General features: G+C 51.5%; 9 protein-coding genes across 9 annotated transcripts; 4 read left to right on the forward strand and 5 right to left on the reverse strand.

Annotated features, from left to right (window-relative positions):
• Window positions 1–57: 57 nt before the first annotated feature.
• SAICODRAFT_6180 (NADH dehydrogenase, alpha subcomplex, subunit 6) lies at window positions 58–698 on the reverse strand (the record flags this gene model as incomplete). The annotated part of the gene is made up of 5 exons (XM_019169862.1): window positions 58–92; window positions 151–196; window positions 279–299; window positions 357–521; window positions 582–698. 5 exons carry the CDS (start codon window positions 696–698, stop codon window positions 58–60), a joined length of 384 nt encoding a protein of 127 aa, XP_019025537.1.
• Window positions 348–1904, forward strand: SAICODRAFT_209922 (alpha/beta-hydrolase). The gene is made up of 4 exons (XM_019166362.1): window positions 348–951; window positions 1002–1243; window positions 1298–1761; window positions 1815–1904. Exons 1-4 carry the CDS (start codon window positions 688–690, stop codon window positions 1883–1885), a joined length of 1041 nt encoding a protein of 346 aa, XP_019025538.1. The 5' UTR covers window positions 348–687; the 3' UTR covers window positions 1886–1904.
• Window positions 1905–1951: 47 nt separating this feature from the next.
• On the reverse strand, window positions 1952–3000 carry SAICODRAFT_34095 (ras-related protein rab-18-B-like protein; the record flags this gene model as incomplete). The annotated part of the gene is made up of 8 exons (XM_019168331.1): window positions 1952–2175; window positions 2226–2366; window positions 2478–2507; window positions 2557–2583; window positions 2634–2711; window positions 2764–2792; window positions 2840–2894; window positions 2949–3000. The coding sequence occupies 8 exons, from the start codon at window positions 2998–3000 to the stop codon at window positions 1952–1954; spliced, it is 636 nt and encodes a 211-aa protein (XP_019025539.1).
• Window positions 3001–3535: 535 nt separating this feature from the next.
• Window positions 3536–4722, reverse strand: SAICODRAFT_24218 (40s ribosomal protein s3ae-a; the record flags this gene model as incomplete). Its single annotated transcript, XM_019166758.1, has 3 exons — window positions 3536–4221; window positions 4283–4363; window positions 4719–4722. The coding sequence occupies 3 exons, from the start codon at window positions 4720–4722 to the stop codon at window positions 3536–3538; spliced, it is 771 nt and encodes a 256-aa protein (XP_019025540.1).
• Window positions 4723–5057: 335 nt separating this feature from the next.
• Window positions 5058–6270, reverse strand: SAICODRAFT_70149 (uncharacterized protein; the record flags this gene model as incomplete). Its single annotated transcript, XM_019170540.1, has 2 exons — window positions 6056–6270; window positions 5058–5999 (listed from the first exon to the last, which is right to left on the reverse strand). The coding sequence occupies exons 1-2, from the start codon at window positions 6209–6211 to the stop codon at window positions 5058–5060; spliced, it is 1098 nt and encodes a 365-aa protein (XP_019025541.1). The 5' UTR covers window positions 6212–6270.
• Window positions 6271–6514: 244 nt separating this feature from the next.
• SAICODRAFT_90113 (guanine nucleotide-binding protein, beta subunit) lies at window positions 6515–8128 on the forward strand. Its single transcript, XM_019171677.1, has 3 exons — window positions 6515–7012; window positions 7068–7867; window positions 7921–8128. The coding sequence occupies exons 1-3, from the start codon at window positions 6916–6918 to the stop codon at window positions 8056–8058; spliced, it is 1035 nt and encodes a 344-aa protein (XP_019025542.1). The 5' UTR covers window positions 6515–6915; the 3' UTR covers window positions 8059–8128.
• A 337-nt stretch (window positions 8129–8465) lies between these two features.
• On the forward strand, window positions 8466–9170 carry SAICODRAFT_34100 (PRTase-like protein; the record flags this gene model as incomplete). Its single annotated transcript, XM_019168332.1, has 2 exons — window positions 8466–8742; window positions 8791–9170. The coding sequence occupies 2 exons, from the start codon at window positions 8466–8468 to the stop codon at window positions 9168–9170; spliced, it is 657 nt and encodes a 218-aa protein (XP_019025543.1).
• Window positions 9171–9798: 628 nt separating this feature from the next.
• Window positions 9799–10838, forward strand: SAICODRAFT_29541 (uncharacterized protein). The gene has a single exon (XM_019167449.1). The coding sequence runs from the start codon at window positions 9962–9964 to the stop codon at window positions 10574–10576; it is 615 nt and encodes a 204-aa protein (XP_019025544.1). The 5' UTR covers window positions 9799–9961; the 3' UTR covers window positions 10577–10838.
• Window positions 10839–10901: 63 nt separating this feature from the next.
• On the reverse strand, window positions 10902–13120 carry SAICODRAFT_24223 (ATP-dependent DNA helicase; the record flags this gene model as incomplete). The annotated part of the gene is made up of 3 exons (XM_019166759.1): window positions 10902–12194; window positions 12248–12666; window positions 12718–13120. 3 exons carry the CDS (start codon window positions 13118–13120, stop codon window positions 10902–10904), a joined length of 2115 nt encoding a protein of 704 aa, XP_019025545.1.
• Window positions 13121–13150: the final 30 nt, after the last annotated feature.

Below are 13150 nucleotides of genomic sequence, written 5' to 3' on the forward strand. Positions count from 1 at the left end.
ATCGGTATACAATGCGAAAAGGTAGAATTAAGGCTAAATATATATCGTTTTCCCTGCTCAGTTCTTTCCTTCCAGGAACCTGCCCAAGAAAGCTACAAGCATTCATTAGCGATATGATCCAGCTGCGGGCATCCGGAGGTGTGCACATACTATCTGGCAAACGGCGTGCTGGGGACTCTTCCTCCATGAAGTATCTCTGTACCAACGTCAGCAACAATTCTCGTAGTGTTCCGCCTGCTGACATCGAGGGAGCTCTGCACTGGTTGTATGCAACGTACCATAACGTGGGTCTTTTGTTTCTGTATAGACATGCCAATTAGCGCTCCGTTTGAAGAACGATACAGTAACTAACTTACCCAGAAGTTTGCAGTCTCCTGGTATTCTGAGTGGCCCTTGAACAGAAGCATGTCGATGACGGGTAGATCCTGAACGAAACGATGCTTCTCGAACTCTGCGCGGATCTTGGATCGCACAACGGAGAGAGGCAGGTCCAACTGGTATAGAGAGACGATCTCAGGCGCCTAAGTAGCCATAAGCATCAGTCAAAGCTATCTCGAGACACTGGCGTAGCAGTATCATACTTCTCGCTGCCAGGATCTGTAGAGTTTGAGGGCACGGGTGCGAGCAACGGCGTGAGAGCCGGACTGCATAGTCCTCTGTGCGAGGAAGGTGGGTTTCGTTTTGCTCATGAGCGTCATCTTTGGTGGTTATTGCACGGTTCGTGAATGGTCGACTGGGTGTGTTGCAGGTGCATGTGTGCTGCAACCAACTACCGGAGAACTCGTGCCTGGCGTACGAGGTCGAGCTGTACGAGCAGTACGAGCCCAACAGTTTCAAACAGAGATGCTGCCGGCTTTAAGGAGAATCATCTTGGTGCAAGGAGTCGCTCGTCGGGGTTTGGCTACGTCTTCGACTGTGCAGCTCGCCTACTACAAGCAGGACCCAGATCAAGTACGTCCGTTGCGCCCGGAGGAGTGCAATCACTGATCACCTCTCTGAAGCAACAAGATGGCGCATCTCCTCTTATCATCATGCACGGCCTTTTCGGCTCCAAACAAAACTGGCGATCACTGTCAAAAGCATTTGCAAGAGACCTGAACCGACAAGTCTTCTGTCTTGATCTGCGGAATCACGGCGACAGTCCTCACACGGATCGCCATGATTATGAGAGCATGGCCGGAGATGTGGCGGCTTTCATCCAAGAGCAAAAACTTGACTCGCCAATATTGATGGGACATTCGATGTACGTGCGTGATGTGTCTTGTTGTACAAGAGCAATGAGTTAATAATCATGTAGGGGTGCCAAAGTCGCAATGACTCTCGCCCTGCAGAACCCTGACCTCGTTCATCGTCTGATTGCGGTTGACAACGCTCCCGTCAACGCAATCCTGAGCCGTGATTTCGCCCGTTACGTGCGCGCCATGAAGAGGATTGATCAGGCCAAGGTATCGAAACAGAGCGAGGCCGACGAGATATTGAAGGAGGACGAACAGAACATTGGCATCCGTCAGTTTCTGCTCACCAACATGTTCCGTGATCCAGAGACGAAGACCCTCAAGTTCCGCATTCCCTTGGACGTTCTTGCAAAGAGCCTCGATAGAATGGGAGAGTTCCCGTATCTGCCTGAGACGCACCGCTACGCTAAGCCGACGCTGTTTGTCCGCGGAACAACCAGTCATTACGTGCCTGATGACATTATTCCACTGATTGGGCGCTTCTTCCCGAGGTTCACTCTGAACAGCATCGAAGCGGGACATTGGGGTAAGTGTTGACCGCACAACGGAATTAGGGAGCACAGCTAACGGCCAGTATAGTGCAAGCGGAAAAGCCGAACGAGTTCAAGGAAGCCGTAGAAACTTGGATCAAAGACCAGGAAACTGATTAGAGCACACGAAATAACCTTAAAAACCGGAGCGCTAGATATCACACAGAGTTTTCCCACGCCTGGGTCTTAGCATTGACATAGACTGAGTCCGCCGTTCTCCTCCCTTGCAGCTTCCAATTCAAGAATATCATCGCCTCTTGGAAGTAGCAACCCTGTTGTAGACTGTCCCCATAACGTAGGTGTCTCAATGATCGTTTCAACCATCTCCATGAAGCACTCCTTGACGTGTGTGTTTGACTTAGCTGATGCTTCAAGAAACCCGACATTATACCGGTCAGCCATGTCCTCTCCTGGAATAGGGTTAGCACAATGTACAAAGATCCACAGGAGTGTTTCATACCTTCTTCTGTGGTCACGGCACGCGATGAGTCCTTATCGAGTTTGTTGCCGACCAAGACCTTCACAATGTCACTTGCTGTATTGGCTTCAAGCTCTTTTAACCACCGTGGTAGCTCCTCGAATGTTGCCCTATTGGTTATATCTAAAACGCATCAAAATATGTCTGGCGAAGACGGGGGCAGTTGTCATACCATAAACTAATATATGCCCAGGTTAGCTCGCGTGAGAACCACTGTCGGATGTCACGACTTACCTACAAGAACAGCCTGTGCATTTCTGTAATCTAATTAGAGTTAGCTGAGTTCAGTTGGATGTCGCAGGTGTTCACATACAAGATTTCGTGAGCGTACGAAACCGTTCTGCATAATTCATTGAGTCATTACTCCACGTGAGGGCGAAATTCACATACCTTGACCGGCCGTGTCCCATACGGTCAACTTATATGGCTTGCCACCCACCATAACCATCTTGACTTTGAAGTCAACCCCTTGTTGCGGTCAACGTGTCGTCATACCTCACGCTTGCTCAGACGTACATACCGATAGTTGTCGAACTCTCTTCGGGTGCCCTAGCAAAGAATGAGCTTTGCTGGGAAACCTAATTCAACGCTCTTACCACATGTCATTTGTGAACCTCAACATCAATGCGCTCTTTCCTACCGAGGAGTTGCCTACGGACCGACATCAGCCGATGGCACGACATCCATGGGAGGAGCATCATTGACCAATGAGCAGGATCTTGAGCGTTGGAACGTAATCATCCTCGAATGGTGCCATGAGTAACCTGTTCTGAAGTCCGAGGGGTACGACGATTCAGGAGTCTGTCTGTCTACCTTACGTGCGCATATGCGGGTTGATAACCTTGATACCGGTAAAGTGGTGGCTGAAGCTCGTACCGTCGCTAACGGCACAGAACAGTTACGTAGAGAATTATATAAGCCAGAGATTGATGGACGGGGGTTCTGGGGTTTGCAGCCTGCTTCCGGTTGCTTGGCCCGAAGATCTTACTGTCATTCCGCTCCTACATACTCCCCTAACGTGCCCGACGGCATGGGTGAAGTCCCAACCGGGTTCAGGGTCGACGTCGAAGGTTACCCTTATGGAGATGGGTTATCGTAGCTGGATGAGATCTAGAGCTGGACAGTGAACAATGAAGGCAATGAACACAAGCTGTCGGAAAAAACGGTCACGTCATTATATGGCAAGGAGTTAATGGCAAGAAAACAAAACTTTTAGACACGGTTCATTCAAATCCAGCAAAGAACTCCAGACCAAGATATAGAACAAGACCAAACACGCTGTCCACCTCCGTTTAGACGGACTCCTGGACCTCGGGCTCCTTGAAGTCACGAGCGACCTTAGCACCAGCCTCCTCAGCAGCATCACCGTGAAGCTCCATCAACTTCTGAACATCGAACTTGGGGCTCTTCAAGATCTTGACCTTGCGGACGTAGACGTTCTGAAGAGGGTAGATACCCTGAGTAGCCTTCTCGATCTCACGGCCGATAACCTCAGGGATGAGCTTCTGGAGGAGCTCCTTCAAGGAGCAGGTGGAAGCCTCCTTGGTGATGATGTCGAACATCTTCTTGCGGATCTGACGGATCTGAGCGGACTGCGCGTAAGTGGTCTTCTTGATCTGGTTGGGCCTCTTGCGGGTGAAGGCAATGACGAAGAGCCTCAACAAGTAACCGTCAGTGGTCTTGACGTCCTGGAAGCACTCGATCAAAGACTGCCACTTGCGGACAAGGGAGCGGAGCTTGTCGGAAGTGAAGTCCATGCCGTGGAAGTTGGTCAAACAAGCCTTGCCCTGGACATCGTCAACCCTAAGCTTGATCTTGCGGAAAGCGTGCTCCTCATCCTTCTGGAGGTCAGCGAGGTTGACCTCGAGGACACGGCCCTTAAGGGAGTCGTTGGCGTTCTTGAGACCGGAGGAACGGTTGACAAGGGTCTTGCCAACGTTCTTGACCTCGAAGATGGAAGGGGCCTTGATGTCGTACCCTGCACAGAAATCATGTAAGTAACCAAAACGTAGTACGATACGGACGAGGTGGAAACATACAGTCCTTCCTGGTGAAGGGGTCGACAACCCTCTTCTTGATACCCTTCTTTCCCTTGGACAAACGCTTGTTCTTTCCGACAGCTAGAAACGATGTTAGTCACCTATTGCTGTTGTGTTAAGCCGTCGTATCGAGATGTGTGAGCCTGAAGAGAGAAACGCTGTGGCAAGGGTGTTGATCTGCTGCGAATGTTGAAGATGTCGGAGAAGGTCAACGAGACCGATTGAAGAGGCCGTTCTTGTATGTATCTAACCTCCTCATCTTTCCCAATTGACTGGTGCATAGTGTCGTGCGCTGTCCCATCCCCGTCTGCCGCTCAGCACCCTTGCAGCCATTGACCGATCCATCATCAAAACCGTCGAAAACAAGCCGGAAAAAGCAGCAGCGTTTCTCTGAACTAGACTCACGACAACACGAACGACAGATATCATCACTTACCCATGAGGATTTGCTGAATTTGGCGCTGGTCGAGTTTCCCTCTGCTCTTCGGCGTAGCGAAATTCAAGCACCCTCTGCTGCGCCATACACTAGCCACAATCGCCTTGCAGGAAGAGTGCGCGAGCAACCGTCAGCTGGGAAGTGAACGAGCGGGTGTACAGTTAAATAAGTAATATTCGTACTTCGTACTTTGGCTATCTGCTATCCTACATCCCATACTATGCCCTTCGGCACACAGAATCGCGGCCGTATGCATGGGCAGCTAATTTATCTCCCTTTTTCACTCGTACAGATTCATGAATGTCTTCTCTCCATAGCACTTCATCATGAGGTTTGGATTTAACGGTTGGCCTCCGTAGCGCTGGGGTCAACGGTACCCTCCTGCTTCTGAGCAGGGGCCTGTCCGGTTCCAGTCTTACTAGCCATCTCACCGAGGAGAGGGTGCTTAGTCTCGGTGTTGGAAAGACCCTTCTGTCCCTCTATTTGCTGGTTCTCTGTGGAGGCCTGCTTGTCGGACTTCTCCTTGTCGCCAGGCTGAGCCTTGATCACAGACTCACCAGAAGCATCCTTCTCCTCAGAGGAAGAGGAGGAAGACTCCTTGTTGTCAGGAGTATCGTTCTTGTCAGATGGGGAGAGTTTCATGTGAGCGGGAACGTGCTTGGCGGCCTTCTCAGAGGAGAACACAGAGTTCTTAGCCAGGTCGGCGCCATCGGAAGATTTCTCCTTAACCTCTGAGGTCTTGTCAGAAACCTTATCAGCGACGTCGGAGGCCTTGTTCTTAGCAGAGTCGACAGCGTCGGAGGCCTTCTCCTTCAAATCATCAGCGGTGGAGCTAGACTTCTCGGAAGCCTCGGAAGCCTTGTCCTTGGCATCCTCGGTCTTCTCGGAGACCTTGTCAGCCACGTCAGATGCCTTCTCCTTGGCCTGGTCAACGACGTCCTCGGCCTTGTCCTTGACCTTCACAAAATTGTCCTCACCAACAGTCTCCTTAGCCTTGTCCTCGACCTTCTCGGCGGTCTTGGAAGCCTTGTCAGAGCTAGCGCCCACGTACTCCTTGGCCTTCTCGACATTGTCCTCACCGACAAGGTCCTTGGCCTTGTCCTCAACGGCCTCGGCAGCATCGCTGACCTTGGAGGTGGACAAGCCAACGGTGTCCTTCACGCTATCAGGAATGACAGAGAGAGCGGCATCGGCAGCCTGAGAAGGAGCCTCCTTGACGGCCTCAATGGCGTGGTGGTCAGCGGCGGACTTCTTCGAGCTGGGCTTGATCAGGTAGGCAAGCTAGGCAGAATTCCATCAGCATTGCGATTCAGATTTACAATTCATTCAGCACTCACAGTGGGAATAGTAATGATAGCGGAAGCGATTGCCCATGGTCTGTCAGATCCCGGCTTAGAAGAGGAGTGGGCCTGGGAAGAGTTGTAGCGAGGGCGGAAGGCGGTCCTGGCGTTGCGGACAGTCCTGGTAGAAGCGCGGATGGATGCTCTGAGCATTATTGTAGAGGTTGTATTACGGATCGATTAGTATATGGGATTGCCTGTGCGGGTGGGGGAGATGGGGAGTTTTAAGGCTTCGGTTCAGAGGCACGTCGAATCCGGGCGATGACGTGAGGACCGACGAGGAATCGGTCACGTCGAAGACAGCGGCGGAGGATTGTGATTGAACGCGTAGTATGTAAAAGGCAATCCAAGAAAGCTGGCAGGACTCCATGTGCGGTTCCCTCCGGAGGCTGGTTGCATGTACGCGACACAAAGGACGCCCGCCGAGTTGGCACTTAGCACACAGGCAGTCCAAAGCGCTACCGTACACGCTGAACCTGCGATCGACCGCGCCCCCCTACACGGCTGCTCTCCCTCACGCGACCAATCTTCTCTGCGATCCTCTCGGCCAGTATCTTATCTGACAGTTCATCGGGGACCCTCGCCTGGACAGTCTCCACTCACACATCACACCCCACCCCCTTTTTCGGGTGTGTCGCAAAAGTCGATCTCGAGAGTTCGTCGCATACAACCGTCAATCATCGGAGCGCAGTATACGAATCGCAACTATTTCACGGTTATCGGACCTCAGCTGTCAACCTGCTTTCAGTAAGAAATTCAAACAGAATCCTACACCTTTGTCTCAATCATCGCGCCTTGATTAGAACAGTCGGCACAGCAAGAGCGACTCATTTACATAAAACCATATAGTCGAAGCAATGGATATTCAAGAGAAAATCGCGGCAGCACGACGCGATGCGGAGGGTTTGAAGGAGAAGATTAAGCGGAGAAAGGATGAATTGGCAGATCGCGACCGTAAGTACTCTCGAAGCACACAACCGGACAACAAACAACTAACGCTTGTCCTCAGTTCGCAGCATGGCAACATCCATACCTTCATTGCCCCGAACGACGATGAAGGTGCGCCGGACACTGAAAGGTCACCTCGCTAAGATCTACGCGATGCACTGGGCCACCGACCGAAGACATCTCGTGTCAGCATCCCAAGACGGTAAACTCATCATCTGGGACGCATATACCACCAACAAAGTTCACGCCATCCCTCTTAGGTCATCCTGGGTCATGACCTGCGCTTACGCACCATCGGGTAACTTTGTCGCATGCGGTGGTCTCGACAACCTTTGCAGTATCTACAACCTGACGTCGCGGGAAGGTCCCCAACGGGTGGCACGTGAGTTGAGTGGACACGCTGGATACCTCTCTTGCTGTCGATTCGTGAATGACCGCAAGATCCTTACTTCCTCAGGTGACATGACCTGTGTCATGTGGGATGTCGAGTCCGGTCAGAAGGTGCAGGAGTTTGCGGATCATTTGGGTGATGTGATGAGTTTGAGCATCAACCCTGCCAACCAGAACGTCTTCGTTTCTGGTGCCTGTGATGCTTTCGCTAAGGTTTGGGATGTACGAACGGGCAAGGCTGTTCAGACTTTTGCCGGTCACGAGTCAGATATCAACTCTGTACAGTTCTTCCCCAACGGTGATGCTTTCGGTACCGGTTCCGACGACGCATCGTGCCGAATTTTCGATCTCCGTGCGGACCGTGAGCTAAACCAATATACCTCTGATAGCATTCTTTGTGGCATTACTTCGATCGCATTCTCTACTTCTGGTCGTCTCATGTTTGCTGGTTACGACGATTTCACTTGCAACGTAAGTCTTGTTGTTCATCTTGTTATCACACAGTTGCTAACTTCGTAATTCAGGTCTGGGATGTGCTCAAGGGTGAACGTGTTGGTACCTTGTCGGGACACGACAACCGTGTCAGCTGTTTGGGTGTCAGCAATGATGGCATGAGTCTTTGCACTGGTTCTTGGGACTCGCTTTTGAAGGTTTGGGCATGAGCTACAGGAGAAAAAGGAGGTTGCACCGATGGCTGCGGAATGAATAGAGAGACGTAAAGGAATACTGGATTGCAGCAGGGCGAGCCGGCAAATTGGGAACGGGAATGGTCGGTCTATTTTTGTCTGTTTTGTGACTTTTGATCTTGTTTTGATGCGGTTTTGCGAGTGTCATTTCTGTCCTTTTTCTTTCATCTTGGTGTTTAATCTGAACGTTTAAATCTTCATGTACTGTACGTCCGAACTTTAAATCACAGGCGCGTGGGCCATCGATAAGGTGCCCCGCCTGCCGCCGTGCTCATCGGGTCCCTCGTAACATACACCACGTCGGCACAGTCGGCTCACCTCCTTTATACCTCATACCAGCATATACGCCCGAGAACCAACCATACCAAATAGCAGCAGTTACAATGTCTTTACCTTCAAACGTTACCGTCTCCAACCACGCCCTTGTCGCATCCAAGGTCTCCCTGCTTCGCGCTGAGAGCAGCTCGTCAGTCTTTGTCCGACACCTGGTACGAGAGATCAGTCTGATTCTCGCAGTGGAAGCGAGTGGAAAGGTCTTCACTACCAAGGAATGCGGAACGGGTACCAGTCCACTGGGTGTGGCGTTTGCGAAGATTGGAGTCGAGCCTGCGGATATGTGTGTTGTGCCTGTTCTGCGGTCGGGTTTGGAAATGACGGAGTGTGAGTTGCCCACCCTCAGTGAGATGTTGAAGCTAACAAATTGCGCAGCATTCCTTACCATCCTTCCTCACAACATTCCCGTCCACCACATTGGCATCTATCGCGAGAAGTCGACACTATCGCCTGTGGAATACTACAATAAGCTTCCTCCTACTGACACCCCACCTACTACTGCGTTCATCCTCGACCCTATCATCGCTACCGGTGGCACTGCAGATGCCACAGTCAATATCTTGAGAGAATGGGGAGTCAAGAGGATCGTGTTTGTAAGCATTTTGGCCAGTGAGCCAGGCTTGAGAAGGGTCAGTGAGGAGCATGGAGACATTGAGTTCATTATCGGAGCGGTTGATGGAGAACTGAACGAGAAGGGATACATCGTTCCTGGTTTGGGTGATATTGGTGATAGGTTGTTCCATACATTCCAATAGCTACCAGTATAACGCAAATGCATGCACTTCGGCGTCTCTACGCTTCTCGCGCTGAATCCGCTTGCTGCAGCGCCCGCACCCGTCAAGCGCGCTAGGACGAATGCGGCAGTTGTGCGTACTTGCCCGTTGCGGATTCGAAGTTCGTCAAGCTCGACCCCGATCGCGAGCGCAGACCCATTTCGTCATTCTTGAGATCTGTTTTGGCTCTTTCGTTTGGGACCTTGTGCTACTTAAGAAACTTCACTGCTCCTCCGAACCTCTTCCTCTATCCACTCGGGCCACACCACCGTCAAGCACAAAAATCTCTGCTATACGCACAGTTATACTGTTTGACCATCTCAAAAGCATCTCCAACATCTTCCAAAATAACTTAAGGTTCGTTTCCAGGGTTACAGCCATATCCGTACCGCCGCTGACCGTTCTTCCACAGAACCATCACCATGTCTTGCGTTCTTGCCGGTGCTAAGAGCGTCTCTACGTGTTTCAAGATCATTTTCGGTGTCTACAGGCGCAGAGCTGACAAGCTCCGTTATGAGGTTCGCGAGTATTGCGACTCAAACGACCGGGCTGTCTCTTTCCACTACAGGGATGTCGCCCTCCGCTGTGGAGACGCCGTGGAGGCCATGGCCTTCGGCGCTGCCCACGGGATCCCTAGCGGCTACAGCCACCTCCGCCCAGTGAGGAGCTCCGAGGATGACTCCACTCTCTGTTCTGTCGCTGACAGCACGGCTACGTCTGTCCTTGTCAGCTGCGCTAACGGTCACCGCGTTTCCGAGTTCGAGCTTCCCGGCATGAGGGCCGAGGAATACTTCGATGACGAAACATCGGGGATGACGGCCTACTACTCCAGTCGCTCCACGTACTCCTGGAACGTGGCTGCTAACGACCCTCGCCGCGCCCTCAAGAGCAAGCCAGCTCAGCGCGAGGATTCCGCTATCCCCTCCCACATTGTCCCCCCTGCTATCATGTACCAGGCGATCGGAGGCCAGCTTGGTAACCCAAAACGCCGCGGTCGCATGCTTCTCCGCCATCGTGGGCACTATCGTTCCCACTCTAACCTTCACAAAGAGTCTGTTGACTCTTTCGATCTTATGATGAAGGAGAAGAAGAAGCACGAGCGGAAACCCTCCACGATCATGCAGGGCTTGAAGTCTGCCGGGCACTGGCTCGAGTATCCTTTGGGCGAGCCTGAACCTGAGCCGTCCCACTTGAGTCTTGAGATCATTGATATGACCTCTCGCACTTACGCCGAGCCTAGCACGACTTCGGACGGAGTTCAGTGCAGGGAATACACCGAGTCTGAGGTCCAGTGGAGGAAAGCATTGTATGGCCAGTTCCCCGCCCGCGAGAGTGCACGTACTATCTCCACCTACCCCAGTATGAGCACCTTGCGCAGCGAGTGGTAAGCCATGGGCTTGTGGGAGGGTTTTAAGGACTGTGCTATTTCGTCCTTGAGCCTGGTGGCCGCATATTATTGAGGAGGATTTGTGTTGTCAGGTCAGTGACCACGGTCCTGGAGATGTGAGAGAGTTTTATTGGAGCTGCTGCATAAGTTACTTTACCAAGCCTTGAGAGCCACTTTTGGGTCTTCGCCATCCGAAAACCCGCGGTTTCCAGGCTATAGCTATAGGGAGTTGATCTCCAAATATTATTTTTGTTGCGGGGAGGAGTTTGTTTTTATTCAATCCAATTCTTTGATTCCTTGTTGACACAGGCTGCTTGTGCAAATCATCATCGTTGTGGTGGCGCTTCCATCACAATCACCTCGACGATCATGTTCATCTCAGCCTTCTGTAGGATTCTCTTACCAGCGTTGCTATTGACGATGTAGCATACCGTCGAGTAGGGCGTGAAATGCATGTCCTCCTTCACCAGGCCAGTCAGTAGGTACTCTGTGAGCAGATAGTTTACATCGTCCTTCGTCCATCCCTGTCCAGGAACTTTGGATTCATTCAACGGCCATTCTGCATAGGACGCCCATCCTATTGAGTCTTCTGCGCCATTTGCCTTCTGGATTGCTTCCTGCATGATAGATTTGATGCCCGCCTTCAGTCCTCGACCGAAGATAGCCTCAGTCAGCATGATAAACGTTACCTTCTCATCCTGCTGTGCGTGAAGATCCAGTAGCTTCGTGACGGCTACGGTAAGTCGTGTCACGTCCCGGTTCTTGGGCGTCTCTTCCTCAGCTGATGCACATACATCGCATTTCTCGTTATCGTCAATCAAGTCACACATACTCGACAGATCGTCATTAAAGACAATATCCCGCTGGTGTGGCAGGAGACCCCACATCGAGCTCGTATCCCACGCTCCGGCACCCATGTTAATAGCCTTCCTTGCTCCGAACCATTGTGCCAAGATAGTTCGTCGACATCGCACTTGATGACAATACTTGACGATACCCCTTGCGTTTCTTGATCCCTCCTGTTCTCCGTACACCATGGACAGTAACCTCGTGATATCACTAGGACGGTAGTACAAGACACAATCAGCCCTTTTCCCATCGCGTCCAGCACGTCCACTTTCTTGATAGTACGCTTCTATAGACTTTGCAGGGCTCGTATGTATGATGTATCGGACGTCTTGCTTGTTGATACCCATCCCGAAAGCCAAGGTCGCAACCACTACCTTGTACGTGCCTTCACGCCAGCGTTGATGAATCCGCGTGCGATCCACGTCCTCAAGACCAGCGTGGTATGGTGCGCAAGCAACATGCGGAGAAAGCAACTTGGCTGTTTCTAAGGTTTCCTTTTGAGTCAGGCAGTATATGATGCCGGTGCTTTTCAGATTTCCTGTTTTCTCAAGCCAGTCAACGATGTTAACAGCGAGGCCAGGTAAAGAGGCTGCCCGAGTCTTTACTGAGTATGCAAGGTTTGGTCGATTCAGAGAGCCTGTGTATAAGAGCGTTGTAGAGGGGTGAAGATTCAGGATCGAGAGGACGGAAGAGTACAGCTGAGGATTGCAAGTCGCCGTAAGCGCCAGAACCGGAGTGTCTGGGAACTGGGTTTTCAAGATGCCAAGTTTCTACAAACCGGGGGATTAGTGGATGCTGGCTTTCGCGTCCATTCGGAACCTACATTGTAATCTGGTCGGAAGTCGTGGCCATACTGAGATGCACAATGTGCCTCATCGATGACTATCCGTGCCAGCCTACCAACCTGCGCAAGCTGATCAAGCAAGCTCATGAACCGCTTAGACTTGGATATCCTCTCGGGCGTAACATAGACCAGCTTGAGGGCATCAACAGGTTCAGTAACATCTTCGTTAAGATCTTCGTGTTTTCGCTTCTTGGACTTCGGTAGGAGATGCAACCTCATGCTCGCCGTCGCATCCTTCAGCTCGTCCTTATCGGTTCCAGCTGATAATCCTGCTACAGCCGTAACACCGCGAGCTTTGAGTTCGAGTACTTGGTCCTGAATAAGGGACACAAGGGGCGAAATAACTACGGTCAGCCCTGGCGAGATGAGAGCAGGTAGCTGGTAGCATAGAGACTTTCCTGTTTACAATGTTTCAGCATACAACCCCGCCGAAAGTCAAAATCACTCACCAGACCCTGTTGCCATGATACAAAAGGCATCCTTCTGATCCAGCGTAGCATTCATCACCTCCAGTTGCTTGCTCCTGAAGCTTGTGATCCCGAACGTATTCTTCGCAAGTTCTCGCAACCGTTGACTCCAGGGAAAGTTCTCACTAGCATAATTCCTCTGCTTTGCGGATACTCGGGTTTCCTCGGCCTTTGCCTGATCAGCAGCGTCTAGAAGCTGGCGTTGTATTGTATATCTCTGACCATCCAGCCGAGCCTTTTGCGCATATAACTCGTCAATCTGAGCTTGAACAACGGCAAGCTCTTCATCGACTACAAGAAGTTCAGCTTGCAGCTGTTGTGTGCGGTCTGCTCCGTTGCCCATAGAAGAAGCAACATCATCCGTCAAGTCAATGGTTGTAGGCATTACTCCCCGTCAGTACAGTACCTCACAGCT

Source organism: Saitoella complicata (assembly GCF_001661265.1).
Source record: "Saitoella complicata NRRL Y-17804 unplaced genomic scaffold SAICOscaffold_6, whole genome shotgun sequence".
In the NCBI taxonomy this organism is placed as follows: Eukaryota; Fungi; Ascomycota; class Saitoellomycetes; order Saitoellales; family Saitoellaceae; genus Saitoella; species Saitoella complicata.

What these genes read in the sequence shown, in the direction of transcription:
- SAICODRAFT_209922 (XM_019166362.1), top strand. Translation starts at nt 688, where the DNA reads ATGAGCGTCATCTTTGGTGGTTATTGCACGGTTCGTGAATGGTCGACT. An exon ending in ATATTGATGGGACATTCGAT is followed by an intron (nt 1,244 to 1,297) that starts GTACGTGCGTGA and finishes ATAATCATGTAG; the next exon opens with GGGTGCCAAAGTCGCAATGA. An exon ending in CATCGAAGCGGGACATTGGG is followed by an intron (nt 1,762 to 1,814) that starts GTAAGTGTTGAC and finishes CGGCCAGTATAG; the next exon opens with TGCAAGCGGAAAAGCCGAAC.
- SAICODRAFT_29541 (XM_019167449.1), top strand. Translation starts at nt 9,962, where the DNA reads ATGAGGGCCGAGGAATACTTCGATGACGAAACATCGGGGATGACGGCC.
- SAICODRAFT_90113 (XM_019171677.1), top strand. Translation starts at nt 6,916, where the DNA reads ATGGATATTCAAGAGAAAATCGCGGCAGCACGACGCGATGCGGAGGGT. An exon ending in TGAATTGGCAGATCGCGACC is followed by an intron (nt 7,013 to 7,067) that starts GTAAGTACTCTC and finishes GCTTGTCCTCAG; the next exon opens with TTCGCAGCATGGCAACATCC. An exon ending in ACGACGATTTCACTTGCAAC is followed by an intron (nt 7,868 to 7,920) that starts GTAAGTCTTGTT and finishes TTCGTAATTCAG; the next exon opens with GTCTGGGATGTGCTCAAGGG.